Source organism: Plectropomus leopardus, chromosome 14, assembly GCF_026936395.1.
Source record: "Plectropomus leopardus strain MGB_pleo_1.0 chromosome 14, ASM2693639v1, whole genome shotgun sequence".
NCBI lineage: Eukaryota > Metazoa > Chordata > Actinopteri > Perciformes > Serranidae > Plectropomus > Plectropomus leopardus.
The window spans coordinates 15,891,203-15,910,611 of NC_142189.1; the positions used below are offsets into that span (position 1 = coordinate 15,891,203).

General features: G+C 38.1%; 1 protein-coding gene across 2 annotated transcripts; it reads right to left on the bottom strand.

Annotated features, from left to right (window-relative positions):
• Positions 1 to 411: 411 nt before the first annotated feature.
• On the bottom strand, positions 412 to 18,474 carry LOC121953314 (oxidation resistance protein 1A). 2 transcript variants are annotated; one of them, XM_042500331.2, is made up of 16 exons: positions 18,327 to 18,474; positions 17,406 to 17,615; positions 14,157 to 14,353; positions 13,816 to 13,895; positions 10,156 to 10,296; positions 9,514 to 9,684; positions 8,237 to 8,368; positions 7,970 to 8,154; positions 7,501 to 7,883; positions 6,337 to 6,496; positions 4,803 to 5,001; positions 4,496 to 4,612; positions 2,701 to 2,853; positions 2,510 to 2,605; positions 1,576 to 1,649; positions 412 to 1,455 (listed from the first exon to the last, which is right to left on the bottom strand). In XM_042500331.2, exons 2-16 carry the CDS (start codon positions 17,504 to 17,506, stop codon positions 1,320 to 1,322), a joined length of 2,325 nt encoding a protein of 774 aa, XP_042356265.2. In that variant the 5' UTR covers positions 17,507 to 17,615; positions 18,327 to 18,474; the 3' UTR covers positions 412 to 1,319. The 2 variants fall into 2 exon arrangements, with proteins under 2 accessions (XP_042356265.2, XP_042356264.2); XM_042500330.2 differs by having other exon boundaries at positions 9,514 to 9,687.
• Between the last annotated feature and the right edge of the window lie 935 nt (positions 18,475 to 19,409).

Below are 19,409 nucleotides of genomic sequence, written 5' to 3' on the forward strand. Positions count from 1 at the left end.
ACAGGGCTTACATGCACTAACATGCACACGCAGCCAGACCATTGACCATAACAAAGAGCAGAGAAGCTCAGATTATAACACACACAGAGGGAGTGTGACTTCACTCTTCAGTCAGGATGCCATTACTTCACTCTGTCTTTACATAGCAAATAGCTGTGTGTGGCTATATTAATTCTCTGAATGTCATAAACAGAATCTTTAACTTTCAGGGCCATACAAGGTCCACTTCATATGAAACATCGGACTGATTGGAGCCTTTTTGGGGAAAACATATGTTATTCTGTAACCTACCAGTGCCATTTTTTCCACAGAAGTGAAATAATAAAACCCTTTTTTATACAATCTGAACTGTGTCCTTTTTGGCAACGTCCATCACACCATGCACAACTACAACAATCAAACAAACAGAAGTTTTTAGAGTTTAAATATTTGTGCTGATTTTTATTAATTTTTTAAACTAATCTACGATACCGTACAACGTAAGCAAAGTAGATCTGGCTTCCAGAGTGAGAGCATGTTATTACGGATACAGCTGAATTGAGACAAAATTGCATTAATTCAAAGGTTTTTCTGTCCTGTTCAGAAACCACATTGGTGTATGAGTCAGCACTTGAAATGAAGAGTTCAGAATAGTCATGAATGAAACGCTATGGTTTTCAAGTACAGATGTTGTTCAAATGAGAAGCTTTTCTCAAAGTGAAGTAAGATGACACTGATGATGCTGAAATGATTGTTGTCCAATGATGGGAGCTTGTATTTGTGGGATTTTGAGCTGTGTGCATCCAGTTTCAACGGAGAAATCTACTCATAAGAAGACTAATGTGTGTTTCAAACTTCCAGCATTATCTGAAGTTTTATGAGGGCGGGGACATGCATTACCCATATAGACAGGTGGACCATCATGTTCACATGATAAATAATGAGATATCATGAGGTTATTGATTCACATTAAGAGAAAAGTGCAGTTTCTGTGACTTCTAACCCACTCCTTCAAAAACGAGGTCTCCGAGAATCCAGTTAAGCTCAACTCAGTTCTAATTTTTTTTGCCAAACCCACTGAAATGAGTCAATCATAAAACAGTCCATAAAGGCGCCACTCCGAGACATCGAGCCATTCAAGATCAGCCTTGTTCACTTCAGTTCACCAAAATCCACAGCACTTAATCACGCGGATAAATCCAGCAATTTGTGGAATCTTTACATGGAAATTACCATGAAATGAATGAGCGTTTGTGTTTTTTATGCTCAGTGATAAATACCGTCTTGATAAAGCTGATCAGTAGCGACGAGGCGAGGTCAAAAAGAAACTCCGGAGTTCTTCAGCCGAATGTCCACACTTCCAGCTCCATCACTCTGAAATCATCAGTTTCAGAGAGGCAACAATTGTTGAAAGTGTAGCAGGGGCTGCTGCGCCCCAAGTACAGATTCTCATCCACCCACAGACCAAAGTGACCACTGCAGAAAAAGAGACAAAGAAAAATGACTGAAATGTGCATCCAGTTTTTTGTTTTTTTTTTCAAAATATGCCAAATACATTCCAGACAAAATAGAGAGGAGGTGGTAAAAAAGCATTACCTTCCGCCACCAATGGCAAAGGAGTCCAAGTCTCCTTTAATAAAAAAGGAGTTCTCTCCGGTCCATCTGAAGCACTGCAGAGAGAAGACAGAATCAATCATCACAAGACTGTTTTTTTGCCACCTCTCAAGCCTTTTGGGCACTATCTATTCAGGAAGTGAGGTTGTGAAAAATGCTTAATGTGTCTAGTGCAGCATCAATACCAATTTTAATAGGAGGGTTTCTGATTGCCTGATATCAGACAGAATTGTCAACTTGTTACACTCCATGTCCATCGTCAGTCCAACACTGCCTCCACTCAAGCTCATTCAACGAGGGAGAGGGATTCGATTTTACCTTAACCAGTCACTAGAAATAAACATATCCGTCTGAATCTAACTGAATCAATTGAAGTCCACACTCATGCATAGGCATTCAGACATACTTGTTTTGCTGGGGTATTAAGAACGGAGCAAATGGAGTGAAGTAAAACAGTTAAACAGCTTGGCAACGGTGTTATATCCAGCTATAGGTGTATATTTCATAGAGGACGCGGGGGACACGTCCCCCTCAGCTTTTAGAACATATGAATTTGTTCCTCACAATAAGAACGTGTGAACAGTAGAGGACTTTTATCTTAAGAAAATTAAAAACATTTCAAATATAAACTGATGCAGAAAAAAATAACAAAAATATAGGTCATTTGTGTTTGATATGTTTCATATGTGTCCCCTCAGTGTTGAAATGAAACCTACACCCTTGGTCCCGGCCGCACTTGTTTTTCAACTCAGAAACTGTTGTTTCATGTGATTATTTCATGATGCTAGAGCCAGTCAACTCGAAGGAGTGGGCTGATTCAGAGGTCTGGTCTCAGGCAAGACTTCTTACTGAACTGAACTAAGAGAATGACAGAAACAGTCTGTAGAGACTGTTTCTGTCATTCTGCAGGCTTCACCTTGAAACGAGGATGCAACATGAAGAGAAAAGTTTCTCCTGTGCCGTAGAACGTCTCACTGAGCTTCAGAGGGTGCGAGAGAAAGGCCCCGAATATCTGATGAAGAAAAGTCAGAGCAGCAAAACTATTAAAACTTAAGGACATTACAACACATAGAACTGATATTAGTTATAATGTAAAGTGTGTTTTACCTCATCAAGCGCATCCTTGATGACAATAAGCACAGGGGAGTCTGTGGCACCGAGTTTTCTGTAGAGGGACTTGAGGCTGGCGCCGTGACGGGACGTACTGTAAGTCAGCTGCCAGCTGTGGCCAACTGTCCTCGGGGGAAGCTCCTTACATAGCTGAGAGAAGATTAAAGAATGGGAGGAAATTTCTAATTTATAAGGGTTAAGGAGGAAGCAGCATAAATATGAACAGAGCCAGATGCTGACGTCTAAATCTTTGCAGCAATCAGCGTACTCTTCTCTTCTGTCTCTGGAGCTGTTTGCACCGGCTCCTGCAAATTTCTACCACTGCCTCGATCAGTTACTTTGTTTATGTTATTGTGTAAGTTTGCTGTTTCAAAGGGTTAACTAAGATTCACTAAAGTCACACAATAACACATTCAAACTATCTGACTGAGGCAGGGGAAGACCAGCAGCTTGTGTGTTCAGCGAGGGAAAATTATTGTTATTTCAATGCAGTCTGAGTTTGATGAGAGCACAGATACGTTTCGCTTTTGTACACTTCACCGTCAGAAAAAGCTATTTGGGAATTACTGAGAGTATATGGGCCGCTATGACTTCAGTTCTTCTTTTCTGTTTTTCTCTTTTTTTGGATTCTTTATTCACTGTCGAGGCATGCAAGACAACACAATTTTAATGTAACAGCGTGAGTGACTGATGTACAAATGATAGTTTGGGGGATGAAGTGTTCTTTTAACTTGGTGTAGTTGTAGCTCAAGTGTAAGAAATGGAGACTTTTTAATTCGTCAATTAAAACCTGCACCACACAAACTAGTTCTCACAGAGAGATTGGTTGAATATTTACACCTCCTAACTCAAAGGTGTGGCAAACTTTTAACTGAATAGCTGTCTGAACCAAGTGACAAAACTATCTGTCTATAAACTATATGGAGTGAAAGGTGTAACAGGTAATATGGATTATAGTCAAATTAATTTTACTCACATAAAAAATCTAATTTCACAAAAAAGACAGAGAACCTGCAATACGAAAATAAGGAATAAACCTTATATATAGTCGACATATCTGATTGAAATACTATTTAATTATAACGCTGCAGGACTGACTCTGTTCTACAACAAAATAGTGTCAAGACTAACCTTAATTTACAAGTATCACCACATTTTTTATTTACCTTTGACATGCCCTGACTGTTAAAGAAACCAAATTTTTGAAACACAATAAACCTCAAATCATGCACAAATAACATTAATATAAAAAATAATGTAAAGGTTGCATCAGAATTATTTCTAGAACACCAATATGCCCTTGTGTATACATTAATAAGTTAAACAAAGTCAAACCAACATTTCAAAAGCTTTTGATGATTAAGTTACACATGACACTGTTATTTTTATGTCAAAGCTCAAGATGTTGCATTGACTTCGTGTTTAACTTACATATTTGTTTTGCATCTGACTGAAAGGCACTGCAAATGTTTCCTAGCAACCTATTCATACATTACTAAAGTCTCAAAGTCCAGTTGAAGTTTCTTTTGTGGTCACAAATTCCTGTGAAAGTGATTTTTTTCTATTCATTAGTAATCGTTTTTAAAGTTTAAAACTAAGAAGTGGGTAAATAAAAAATAAAACAAATTTAATGGAATAAATATCATGAAATGTTCTTTTATTCACTCCACAAGTTTTAATGTTGATTGAAACATGATTTAGTATTTTGAAGCGAGCTAATAAGACACAAACTTTGCGATGCGTTTACAAAGAGCAGGTGCATGTGTGTGAGGAGTTTGTGTGCATCACCCACTTCTCTGACATGTGAAGCTTGTAAAATGTGGCTGCTCTCCACGATGTTATTGAGTCCGTCAGGGTCCCTGTCGATGACCAGGGTCGGCTTATCCCCGCTCTCTTCCATCAAAACCATCTGAAAGAAAACCTCTGATGAATTAAAAACAAAACAAGCTAGATTGTTCATGAGGGATTTTTGACTTCCCTCCGTCACGACACTCACCTTGAGGCAAGTGTGTTCACAAACAAACACACCTGTTCTTTTCCATTATTTGCACCAACATCCAGGTAAATCTCTCCTCGGAGACTGAAATAAACCCACTCACCTCCCAGTCGTCTCCTGAGCTGCGGTGCCTCTGTAACACCTCCTCCTCCTCCTCCTCCACCTCCTCCTCCTCTTCCTCTTTGTCCTCAATGAGTACAAACTCCTCGTCGTCACGGTCTGCCTCCCCCTCTTCCTCCCCTCCCTCAAGTATACACAAGTCCGGCCGACAGTGTGTCAGGTAGGCGTACAGCTCATCAGAGCTGCAGGGGAAAGACAAAGCAGTCAGACAAACAACTCCAACAGCTGCGTCAACATGGTGAAACCTACATGACCAGGAGGAGCGCTTCAGTGTTATTCATGCTTTTTTTCCTTTTAATTGACCTTTATTTCCATATGCAATCATATGCAGTGGTGTGATGTAATAAAGTAATAATAGTGCTTATGTATTTTTTGGGATTATCTGTTCTTCACTTTAGTTTATATTTATGTCAACCTTTAATCCACTACATTTCCTAAATATTTTTTTTATTCATTTATTTTATTAAAAAGGGACCATGTACAGATTAAAACATAAATGTGACCATTTGATGCACCATGCCAGATTATATTTTAGAGCTAATTCGCATTTTACTCCACTACATTTCCCAAATAAAATGCATACTTTTACTCCAATACTCCTCCTCTTAGCATCTTACTACTACAAAATGAGTAAAGGGAGGAAAATGGGAGAGAGGAAGGCTGAACGAATGAAGGAATGGGAGGGAATGAAAAACTGCATTTTGCTCTTTAAATCTTTTAAGTTGAAGTGAAGTGGAGAACGCCATGTGTTTCTTTAAGTGTAATGTACACCCTATTTTTAAGGTAGCGTATGCTACAAAGAAATACATTTTATAATTCTGACCGCTTGCTGTTTTTATTAACAGCAATTACTTGTACTTTTACTTTCAATACATAATATTGTAAAATTACTTTGGATACTTAATTACAGAAGAAAATCTTAATGTGTGACAGGTGCGTCAGAGGAGGGAACAATCTAAAGACAAAGAGAGAAACTCTTGCACACTGTCCCTCTTACTGCTGACATATTTATTGAGTGAAAAAAAGGATGTTTCATCAGCTGATGAAGGTCTGCTAGACCGAAACAAAGTTTTTTTCACTCAATAAATATGTCAGCAGTAAGCCGGACAGTGTGCGAGAGTTTCTGTCTTTGTCTTTAGTTACTTAATTACAGAAAATATATGATACTTAGATTAATTAATATTCTAATAGGGGACTTCAACTTCTACCAGAGTCATTTTCTGGTAAGATATCTGTACTTATACTCAAGTATGGCTTTCAGGTACTTCATCCTCAACTGCTCATATGGAAACATGATACATAAATCACATAACAAATGTAAGCATTGCACCAACCTTTTTGTTCTATTCATCAGCTCCCATTTAATCTCATTTTATCAATGTACAATCACCATATGTTTAAGCAGACTCTTCTGCTTAAAGGCATCTGAACACAGCGCAACAAAAGTGATGATGATCCAGGGTCCAGAGGGTTACATTTCTGGTCCATGTGCATTTTTCTGTCATTAGTTACTGTACCTCTCTTGAGAAAGGGCCAGCCAGGAGTCCCTTCTTGGTAAAGTTTTGGCCGACCCCAGGTGAAGGCCTCCTGCACTCTTTTTCTTTCCTGCAGATGGCTGAACCCGCAGCCGCACAAACATCAGACTCCCAGGACTTCCTGCTGATGACCTCCGAGGCGCTGAAAACAAACAGAGAGAAAGGGTTCACTCACGGTGAGGAAAATTAAAAGTCCCATATAATAGTACTATTATATAATAATATAATAGTTATATTTCCAAGTCTTCTTTTCATACAAAGCAGGTCTAATTGCTATACAAATGCTGTTTCGGTATGAAAATGCCCAATCCACAGAAAAATGCACACAGTCCATATTCAGAAACTGTGCCTTTAAAACAGGGACTGTGAAGTGGTATGCCACAACTATACTATATTAAAGAAGAAACTGTTGCTACAGTGCCATTACAGTCCATCCCCAGCTGCAATAGAGCCAGGAGCGCAGATGGGCAAGACCCGGAAACACTGAGCGATCAGAGCAGACTGGGCTTTTTTGGGATGTGAGCAAACAGAAACAAGGTCAATACAGATATACTCAGGCAGACAGTGCTGGAAAAAAGTGTTTTTGAACACTGAGCATAATTTGCTTGATTTCTTTCAAAAACATGGAAGGATGGTAACGAGCAACTTAAAAAGAAATGACCCACAATTAGCAACAAATTAGTAAAATGTTACAAGAAAATTACCTTAGAAATTGCAAAAAAAAAGGGGGGAGATAAAAAACAAAAACAAACAAGGAAATAAATGACCTTGAAAATTCACAATTCCAATAATAAATATAGTTTCCCTAATTATTTTAATACTCTCACTATCTCTCTTTTCTTGCTTTTTCTAAAAAAATATATTTTCAGGTTGTTTTCTTGTCACCTTTTACCAATGGCTCGAAATTTTCTTATTGCATTTTCCAATGTTTTTGAAGAGAAATGCTCACGTTTCGAAGGTTTAAATACTTGTGAAAGGCGCCTGAATGCAGCACAAAAAAACAGATGTCCATCCAGGTTTAAAGTGGTTAAAACATGTAAACATGTTCAAGTAGAAACCCAAAATAAAAATAATAACAAAACATTTGCATGATATGGGACCCTTAAAACTAAACAAATAAAAATAAACCATTTTTCAGATGCTCACCTGCAGTCTGACTCTTCACAGAGGACTTCCCCGTTTCATCAGTGTGCAGCAGCTCCGTCTTCATTTTACTCGCCGTCTCTTGACCTCCACAGCAGAAGGTGGCTGCGCTGCTCAGGACTGCCACTCCCAGGCTGCCCACAGACGCCTCTGACAGCACCTCCAGAGGACTGCTATCAAGCTCCACCTCAGCCTCCGCCATGTCTCTGCTCTCTGCCTCCTCCTCCTCCGCAGAAACCTCTCTGGTCAGGCTCAGTGCCAGACTGGACAAATCTGAAGGAGCCACAGACACCAGAGCCGGCAACGACTCCGCCTTTGGGTTTGGGAGGCTGCCTGCTCGGCTTTTGGCGGTTTTCAACTTCTGGAAAATTTTCTTTCCTTTTCTCCTAATAAGAAAAGAATAAAAGAGGGAATAAAGACTCTCCTGTAACAGTCTGTGTGTGTTGTTTAGGAGCAGTGAATCATTGCTGACCTCTGCTGGGAGGTGCTGAAGTGAACATGTGAGATGTCAGAGAAGAAGGAGACCGAGGCCAGATTGTCAACAGAGCAGGACAGCAGGTATTCCTCACAGCCGTGTTCCTTCACCAGAGCGTGCGTCTTACACGGGTCAAAGAAGATCTTATTCGATGTCACCAGCAGGATGCCTGAAACCACACCCTAACAGAGACAGTGGGCGCTGATGTTACCTCACAGATGTCTGTCTGATGACGTGAATTATGTAACCGTTGATCACACCCACCTTACGGTCGGTAATGTAGCGGCAAAACAGTTTGAGGTATGGCATGGCCTCAGGGCCCTCCCCCTGACAGCACTCTGGGGGCAGAGCCAGTAAACACAGCTGTCCATCAGGCATCGGCACCGCCTCCACATCCTGTCAGCATCACATATTGTATCCGCATTAAAGACAAAATATACTTAATGATAAAACAAGAGCTGTAGCTATTAGTTGATATCAGCTTTTTTTACTGACAAACAATGAAGAAAAGGTCCAGTGTGTAGGATTTAGGGGGATCTATTGGCAGAAATAGAATATAATATTTATAACTATGGTTTCCTAAGTGTATAATCACCTGAAAATAAGAATCTAAGTTTTTTTGTTACCTTAAAGGCATAGTTGAGTTGTTTTTAAAATGGGGTTGTATGGGGTAATAATCCACAGACATTATTTAACATACAGTGGATATCAGTCAGCACAGCACCAGTTTGGAGAAGAAGGCTGCAGTCTGAAGCTAAGCAATATTGCTGCTGTGCTACAAAACACATTTTAAACCACCTAAAGAAGTCCTACCTAAAATATCAGTTAAAGTGCATGCTTTATTGAGAGTATTTTCTACTAAATGTCAGACAGTGATTTCCAACAGGAAAATGCAGCCAAAGCCAGACTCCACTGAGGAAAATAGTGATTAAACACTGTTGAACACAGGAGCTGCTGGTCGACCACGGCCTTGATCAATCTGTTTTTTTGTGTGATTGTGTGAGTTTGGTGTTAGAAAAAAAATAGTTTAGGTTCACCAAAGTCACACAATAAAACAAACTGATCGAGGCAGCGTAGATCCGCATCTCCTGTGCTCAGCGAGCTAAAATTACTGTTTTTGTCAACAGAGTCTGGTAGTTATGATGGGAATCTGACACTGCTTCCCCGTTGGAAATGGCCATCTGGCAGAAAGATTAAACAGTGAAAATACTTTTAATATAGCGTACACTTAAAATGATATCAACATTTTTAGCCTGCCTCTCCAAACTGGGGGCGTGGCAACTGACATCTACTGTTTATAATACACTGACTATAGATAAGTACCCCATACAACTCCACTTCAAAAAATCTGAACTATCCCTTTAAAATGTGCCGTTTATATCTACACACAGAGCTTAGAGGGGAAATCACTTTAGTCAACTGCTAAAAACTCAGACATTTTTGTATTTTCTTTACTTCTAAACATTAATATATTAAAATAATGCAAACGTAGTGTTTTCTAAAGTACATGAAGTGCAGTAAAGGAAGTAGTTTTGTCTTACCAGTAGTTTGTCATATTCTGCCTCTGGTGAGGGTGGCTGAGGTTGAGCAGCAAGTGTTTCCAAACACGCAGGATCCGCCTCGGCCTCTCGCTTCTGTTTAGGATCAACATCCAGTTCTGGTTGAGATGATCCTTGACTGGTGGAAGTGTTTTTTCCCTTCGGGACGACCAGCTGCTTCAGAATGGAAGCCATGATAAGAATAGCTCTGACATTAAAATAGATACAGCCCAGTGACAGGAGTGACTACTTCCTCTTTCTACAGGCCAACATTTCCCCTCCTCTCTTTGTTTGTAGTCACATCTTAGCTCCATGTCACACATGAGGGCTGGTGGCAGATTTTTACAGTTGCATTAAAATGGCTGAAGAGTACATGTTGTGCATTATCAGTCCGAGTTTTCTTACAAGGACAGATTTCTTGCTGAGGTTGCCGGAATAGGTTTAAGATGGATCAACACACTTCCTGCTTGAAACTACTCTAAGCTGAAGTCATCAGACCGACAGAGAAAATGTTTTGTTTTGCAAATCAAGTTAAAAATGGTAGGATAAAAACATGTAAATTATATCGTTTTACACATGCAATATGCACACTTTGAGAGGGCTTCACATGTCAGGTGCCATTATGTGCTTACAGTTCACTCTTACCTCTTTCTGGATAAGGGTAGCAGACGCGGAGGGTGAAGTTGAAATGGAGGGACGTTGACCCATTTTTCCCTCATCTGCTGAGGACGTACCGTTACTGTTGAACCGAGACGAGATGCTGAACACCGTGTCTCCAGGGAGACCCTGAAACACCAATGCAAGAAAATGTTTCGTGGAAGTTCTGATCACACACCAGAAGTTTTTCTTTATTCATGCATGAGATCATTTGCATCCATCCCGATGCATCCAGCAACCTAAACACTTTGAGCTAGGACAGCGTTAAAAAACTTTAAGGAGCCTTGTTCACTTGGGGGTTTACTACTCGGTTCTAACTGTCATGGAAAACCTGGATATTATGAAAATTAAGAAAAATATATATTCTTATTATTCTTTTTACGCATGTACATTCCTGTTGTACATTGTAGCATCACAGACAAATATTATATATCTAACTTTACATGCTAATTTTACACATTGCATTGTAGCATTCGGCACAGTTTTGAATTTTTAAACACTTTGCATACTCAGCACATTATACTTACTTATAATTCTTAAATATTTCCATACTAATGGTAATTGTCTTTATTATTACTGTATTTCAATTATATGTTTTCACATTGTGCTGGTGCTTATTTCTACTTTCTGTGATCCTCTATAATTGGCATCAGAGTGACTGCAACGATAATACTGATAATACTGATAATAAATGTCTGATTCTGATTCTGGAATTCCAAAATTTCATTTTCCAGCCCTGGAAAAGGCATGAAATTAGTAAAAATAATTTTAAGTTTTATAAAAGCTTTGTAAAAAATGTTACATAGAATGTATTGTTAAAATAATCTTCGGTGCATAACCTACCATGTAATCTAACATGACAGTAAATCTATTTTCTGTAGCTGTCAAAGCAACATAAAGCTCTAATATGTGTCGCTGTGTGACATTTCGTTGACATCGTGTATGTTTCTCTGTTTTGTCCCTGCACTCTTTCTCTCTCTTCGTGTGTGTTGAAGTTGAATCTGATATGTTTGAAAAATGCTGGGCAAGTGGGACAAGGGAGAAAAAATTGTTATTGGTCTGTGAAATGTCATGGAAAAGTGTTGCTAGAGGAACCTTCAATATCTCAAATGGGGCACCTGCAGGAAATTAATCAATGAGGCTACTAAAAGCTTTCCTTCTGGGAAAACAGCCATTTCATAATTGTTGTTTCTAGAAGTCATTCTGGGAATATACAGACATATATAGCTTTCTATAGTCACAGTTATAGTATTATTTTTTAAATCTTGAGTAAATGAACAAAATTGAACTTCATTCCTTATTAAAACTGACGGGAAAGCACCTCAAAAATACCCCTTTATTCAAAAACTATTGTAGACTATTATCAAGGGGACAGATTATTAGTCTGCAATGAGCCACAAAGCTATTATTATTATTATTATAATTATTATTATTAATTATGCTAATATGCTTCAATAACAAAAATGTTGCATATGACTGACTATTTTTTTCTAAAATATCAATTTGTTGATACATATTGTTCCTGAATATTTGAAACAGTTTTAGTACTCATTTTCTGCAGTTGATACATCGGCATCGGCTGCACTTTCTCTCTCTCTCTCTTAATGTTAATGTTGACTACAGTCATTCTGTTGTTTTCTGCCTTGTTATGTCTATCTTTTAATAAAAACTCAGTTTTCCCCATGTCATCAAAAAATGTTAATGATTATCGATATTTTTCAAGGCATATACCGAAGTTAGAAATTCCATGACAAACTGTATGTAAACCACTCACTATTTACTCTGTGCTCTACTCACTATAATCTGGCAGTATGTATCAACAAGACTGGCTAGTTAACTATCCATGTCTCCAAATCAATATTACAAATTTCACAAACAAATGAGTACATCTGTAGTGTGTAGCTACTATCAGCTGCAGTAACATCTTTACGAGTTGAACTGCGGCTCGACACAAGGTAGAAAACAACGTTCAGTCAAATAAAAGCTACAAACCCAAATACTGACTGCCATTTGTTGTGCAGATCTCACTGCGTGCTTCAACTCTAAATCAGTTTGACAGTTACATCAGGTTGGATCGGAACCTGTGAATAATATAAATTATAGTTTGAAACAGTGGAAGTGAAGCATCAGTCATCCACTAACAGATGGATCCATTGACCTAAATCAGATTACTGACGCCTGACAGATTATGTGACCACAGAAAAACTGTGTGCTTTTGTGTGGGAATGAGCATGTGGATATGTCTGGAGCTGTGTGTGTGTGTGTGTGTGTGTGTGTGTGTGTGTGTGTGTAATTGTCTAAGCATAAATTTTGTGTGTGTGTTTGAACAAACACAAGCTGCTCAAAAGTTGAAAAAAAAAAACCCAACAAAAAAAAACAGTAGAACAATTATTAAAATTAAATTATCGCCTTCGCCTCTTTAACTGCCTGTAAGAAAATTTCCTCTTCTGCTGAAATCCCTTCTGTCAGGTCCATACTTAGGAGGTTCTTCAGGCTCCCATTAGAGGCCGTTCATATGTTATGAATATCGGCTTCCCCCTGAAGTGTCACTGTAGTTGTTCACCTTAAGACCCTGTATAAGATCCCTTAGATTATGTGTATACAAAGATGTGCATCTGTGCGCTTGCTGTGACCCCTTGAGGTTTTCAATAGTACTACTATTGAATAATAATAATAATAATAATAATAATAATAATAATAATAATATAATAACAATAATAATAATAATAATATATATATAATATATATATATATATATATATATATATATATATATATATATATATATATATATATATATATATAGGCTGAAAATTCTTCAAGATACCAACTGTTTCCTACTTGTTCCATGTATCACCGTCTTGTTTCAATAAATTATTTGGAAAAAGAAGGATGTGTTGCTAAAATCTCTACTTTCAATCTCAACATACACTCATCATAAAATACTTTAAGTTGAATCAACACATCTGTAAAACTGAACATTATAACTGTTATGTTAGAGTGCAGTAGTTTTAGCTTGGTGCACCTAATAAACTGGCAACTGAATATACTGCATGTGATTTGTCTTCAGCTCAAAAAAATCCATATATCTTAAACAGAAGCAGCAAATGTTACTGACTTGAAAAAGAAAGGAAGGAAGAAAAATAACAATGAAAATATCACAGGTTTCCAGGCAAAGGTCAAACAAATCAGACTAGAGCACTTAGTAATAAGCACTGACACCCCTTGCAGCTTCATGATAATAGAGAAATCAACCCTTGCTTACATATTGAACAAATCAGCAGCAATATCAAAAATCCAGCTGATAAATACCTTTGAATAAACGTCTGAATATACATTCCTCCGGCTGTATTTGTCGTAGAGACTCTGAAAGAGACTCTGTTTTCCCATGGTGCTCACGGACGACTCTGACACTCACCTCTGAACCTTGGACGGTCTTTATCAACTCTTCCATGACCATAAATTGTGACACTAATTACCAGCCGCCAAATGCTTCCCTCTAGCAAAGATGATATATGCAGCAATAAATCCACTGTCTGTCCGTTGCTTCCCAACTTCCTCTAACTTGTTCCTACAAGCTGTGTTGCTCAATGCACACAATACGAACAATATAGTCTGAAAAGTCAAAAACAAAAACATGTGACTCACCCTGCTGCTTGTGCTGTCATCTGATGCTCCACTCATAAGCTCCTGCTTCACCGCAGCATTGTTTAGATCCCATGAAGTCCCTGTGAGTAAAAACGAATAATGACAAAACATCCTGAGCACAGCACAAGTATCAGGAGGCAGACTTCCTTCCCTAACAGGTTTAAAACACTCCAGCTCATGTGCCTGCCGTTCCTCTCTGTATGAAAATAGCTTTATGCAAAGAGATGGCCACCAGGCTCCCTGTGAGAATTATAAAATGTAAATTCCAACTCAAGTTCATCCCACAATTTGCCTCCACTTAATGCAAACAGCCTGCTCACTGAAGCATGCTGCAGGCTCACCTTGCAGGTAGTACTGTCGCAGTTTGGGGTTTCTGATGTGAGGGGTGTGGTTGAGAGGCCGGCCCACGGTCACTTGGTGCTGACGCTGGCTGCTGGCTGCAGGCTCCTGCATCACTCGGGCCTGAGGTTGAGTCTCCCAAGGCCGCTTAGCGAACTGTGGAGGCTGAGAGACGCCAGGAGGAAGCTTAGAACCGAGCCTGAGAGAGAGCAGGAAAAAACAGATGCAAATATATTTAAAGGAGCAGTTCACCCTAAATCAAAATACTTATTTTTCCTCTTATCTCCAGTGCTTTTATCAGTCTAGACTGTTTTGACGTGAGTTGCCGAGTGTTGGAGATATCTGGCAGACATCTGACAAACTCAGCAGCAATGTCTCTTTCCATAAATCATGACCCAGTTACTCAAGATAATCCACAGACTTTGTTGTGAGCAGTTTCATGTCAGAACTATTTTCTGTCTACCAAACTACAAAAAAGGAAGCATGCATCTACTCATGGATGACAGGCTTGTGCTCCTGACAGTGTGAGATGTGAAAATTAATGGCGTGCTCCTCTACTGAGCTGTAAGGTAAGCTAGCAAGCTATGTTTGTCTGTTTTCTATTTGGGGGGAACTGTCCCTTTATGCAGGTTACACATCTGCACACACATTAAGTCTGAATGTTTTCTAAAAAACACTGAAAGCATGTCATAAGTTACAGCTCATAACATTGTTCAAATATATAACTGATAGTCTAATCAATAATGAAAATATTCACTTAATTTCCTGTTATGGTGAATTTTATGCACCAGTTTAGGCCTTTTAAATATTATGGAGTAAATAGAAAAAACAGGAAAGTACCACTACTACTAAAAAACAATAGATACTTCATAATGCCAAAATGCGTTGAATTATCTACCGTTTTTATTAGAACTAGATTAAAAAACAATAGATACTTTAACACGTTTTGGCGTCCAGCTTCAGGAAGTATTTCAACTTACTGCTTTAAGACGAGTGCCTTGGTTCCTCTCTGTTTTTTCAGTTTGTTCATGTCCTTCACCAAAGAACACCATCTTTTTTGTACTTTGTTGTACTATTACTAGTTTCAAGAAGCCCTCCAGTTTTTTGGCTTTCTATTATGGGGTAACTGTTTTTAATTTTGTTGAAAATAAAAATATCGTCTTTAACCCTTAAAACAAAACAGACTGTCTATTTACCATGACTGCCTAAATCCTATTCAAAATTGGACTGCTGCTAATTTTCTTCAGCTTAATTCTGACAAAACAGACGTTCTTGTTTCATTCTCATCAGTAAGACGCTGAGCAGGAACAGCTGAAGAATATTACTTAACTTGCTGCTTTTCTTACTTAATGGTAGCAAGACATCCCTGGGTGTGTGTGTGTGTTTTTTCCTGTGTTGTATTTCTGTGATGCTCTACTTGAGTTAGCAAATTGCTCTTCACAGACAAAGTTTTTTGAACTGAATTGAGTTTACGAGTGGTCAAAAACGCTGCTGCAAAGCTCTTAACTGTTGATCTTCGAAAAGATCTCACGTGACTTCAAACTGGATTTCTTTACACAGATGCTAAACAAATATACTTTACTTATTAAAATTAATGATTGACATTTTAAAGTTAACTGAATTGCTGTCCAATGTCCCATGATCTCCACAGTCTCTGCTGCAGGTTCAGACTTACAAATGGATACTTAATTTCTCAAATCATTGACTACTTGTTGGTTTCTGAAATAATAAAGTTGAGGTGGGACCAAGTCATAATTCTGTCATTAATAATCTGTCATTCAGTCATAATTCTCAGAAATAAGTCTCAAGTCAAGACTGACAAGTCCCAAATTCAAGACTCAAGTCCTAAACTTTGAGTTTCGAGTTCTGCTCAAGTCATAATGTATTCTTAACTAAAAGTAATGCAATGCAAACAGGCTGAAAAATAAAATCTACAAAAATGATTTTAAAATGTAGATTTATTCGTTAAAACAAATTTTTCAGAAGTTATTGCATCTCTGCATGCAGTCTTCAACCCGCGCATTTTGCAAACTGCGATTTGTCTTTTGTTAACCACTACAAAGTTTTTGTTCACGAACAAAGTTAATTTTGTTATCACTTTTTCTAACTGCTTAGTAATGTATCATTACCTCTTCGTGGTCTTCTCCTGTAACTTGACTGGATGCTGCCAGATTGGTTCAAACAAAGAGGATAATCTGGGAAATTAAATGTTGACTTGCTGGGTATTAATAGTATTAATATAAATTGATTCAGTAGAATTAATTCATGGCACATATTTTAAATAACATACTTTTTAATCTTTGGGCTTGAGGGAAGGCATCAAATATTTTCAAGTCAAAAGGTTGAAGTCCGAGTGAGGTCAAGTCATTGATGTTACATTGAGTTGCAAGTGTTTTTTTTGTTTTTGTCAAGTTGAATCTGAAGTCGTCAAATTTGTGACTCGAGTCTGACTCAATTCAAAGTCATGTGCCTAGAGTCCACTTCACTGAAACAAGGTGATGAAACGGGTATCAGATATAATGAAAACCTAAGGTGTCATCTTCAGATTGCTTGTTTTGGCTAACAAACAGTGAAAACTCCAAAGACATTCAATTTTGTATCACATAAGACAAACAAAAGCAGCAAATGTACACATCTTAAAATCCAGCAAAATAACCTAAACTGAAAGATCAATTTACTAGTGTTTGTAGTTTTTAACCATATCTCATGATCTTCATTCAGACTTAATTAGGTTAGGTTAGGTATTAGGTTTTACATTATTTCTGCACAAATACTGCTCCTTAAGTCAAACATGAATGTCCACACTTTAATATAAATTCTGTGTTAGGGTGGATTTCCTCTCTAATAGCAAGGATTCAATGATTAATTGTTTCGAATATCTGAAGTGTGAATAGCTGTATAGAGCACCATCACAGTCCAATCAGAGTTATTTATAGGGGGTGTGGGAGTTGTCTGTGCAATGGATGTCGTTCAGTGTCCTTCAGTGACAGTGGTTGAAACCAGTTAATGAAAATGTGCATATTATGCTAAAAAAAAAAAAAAAGAGAATATCCTCCATGTATTGCAGCCTGGCATGACACATGCTTAGTGATAATCTGGACATGTTACCCTTGTTATTAGAATAATGAAAGACTGAATTGTGGCGTGCTTATAAATCTGAGATGTAAATGCCAGCCAAACTCGTCACATGTCTGCTTAGAGCTTTCCCCTTTTGTTTTCTCTTCAGTAATCCATGTATTGAGAAGCCTGACCTGGTCTTGACGTTGCCAAAATAGCTGGTTCTGGTCTTGTCCCTCTGGGGCTCGTGGTCCATGGCTCCCAGAGTCTCCGGCCTCCTCATGGACTGAGCCATTTTCTGTCTTTTTCTTTACCTTGACAGCGGCTGCAGACAGATGAGGGGCTCAGCTGGCATCCTTCCTCCTCCTTTTATTCCCCATGCCTACCTTTTGCTCCAGTTACACCTACACAAGACAGGAAGTCATAAGATGTAGGCTGATTTTCAGGGATGGTCAAACTTCTATCTGCAGCCACATGACCCCATAAGGAAGTGAGCTAGACATGGAGCAGAGTAATGGAGCCAGGTTGTCGGTCAATCAATATTATTAGTGTGTGTGCTTGCAATCAGTGCTTGTGGTCCAAGGTTGCTCATTTCCAGTAGCTTAATATTTCCATAATCATGTGATGTAAATTATTATTACTCATTAATATGGTGCTTCTTAATGGATTAGATAGCTTTAAACAGCGCACTGCTGTATTTAGACATTACCTAACACTATGATCATATCAGGACATAGGAATGCATCTGACCACCTCCGGCAAAAGTCAAATTTCAACTCATTGCAACTCATACGGCATTACAAGGTTCACACCCCTTTTGGGTGGTGAATTAGCTGTCATCTCTGAATTAACGGCAACAACGGCGTTAGTTTAGCATTATCCTGCATCATCCAATAGCTCCTCACTCATATGCTAATATGATTAAAAGAATGACCACAATTTGCTTCCTGTAAATCCATGGGGGTGCAACAATCATCGTGGAGGAAGTCAGCATTTTAGACGACATCACAGAATGATCGAGACTGCTGCTATTGCAGAAAAAATGACATCAGCAGCACCGCAGAGATGAAGAATTCATGGGAGCATGAGGTAAACTAAGCGGTTTCCTTACTGACCTGTGTCTCGCCCAGGGATGGAGCTGGGTGGCGGTCATATGAGCGCGTCCTCATATTGCAGTGTTATGATATCACTGCAGACAACAGTTACAAGTTCAATATTCACGCTCCGCCCACTGCTTAAAGGGCCGTCGCGCCGATTGTCAAGATAGTTCCCTCCTCTACAGCAGCCAAGGCGGAAGTAGATGGGAGTGATTATCTTGTGTTTTCAGACATCTGATCTCATTAACCTTTCTCTTTTATTTTCTTATTTTTTTTTTATTGATTATCATTATTATATTGTATATTGTGTACTTATTACTTATTATACGCCTTGTTATATAAATAAGTAATAAAATATAGACATTTATTTTTTCATGGATTTATTTCATAGTCATTCATTTTTTCATTGTTCTTGATCATATTTATTTGTTGATGTATCTCTTTTTAATTTAATATTGACTAAAATGGCATTTCAATTTATTACTTTATTCAAATGCAAACACTGTTCACAATTATGGGCAACTAACATCTCAGTCTAGATATCTCACTAAAGTCATTTTTATTGCTGCAAGATTGAGCCTATATGGTACTGAAAAGCAACTGGTTTTACTATTCTAGTCGGCTACCAACATTTTAATTTGTATTTGCAATATTAATAAAAAATCGAATAAAAAAACAACCCTTAGCATCCCAAGAAAATACCGCAATATTGCGCTATATCGATTTTTCCCCCATCTTTATACATTCCCCACCCATAAAACTTGTAGGCCTAGTTGTTGCTGAAGGGTTAAATGGATATTTATTTTGTCTTAGGCCTACAAGTAACAATGTAGTAGCAAAAAGACTCTTATACATGTCTAATTTATGTCTAAAATCAAATGACATCATTGTGATTTTTTAAAAATAAGGCAGAGGCACTGCTGCATTTCTAAACCGGCTAAAAATGTAAGTTCTTTTTAAAATTGTGTACTTTTTATTTTTGATATGTAGATTTTTTCAAGATTCAAGTTCCAAGTTTCTTTGAAACTAGTATCAAAGAACGCCTAAGAAGGTCATGTGTAACTGTCAATACACACACACACACACACACACACACACACA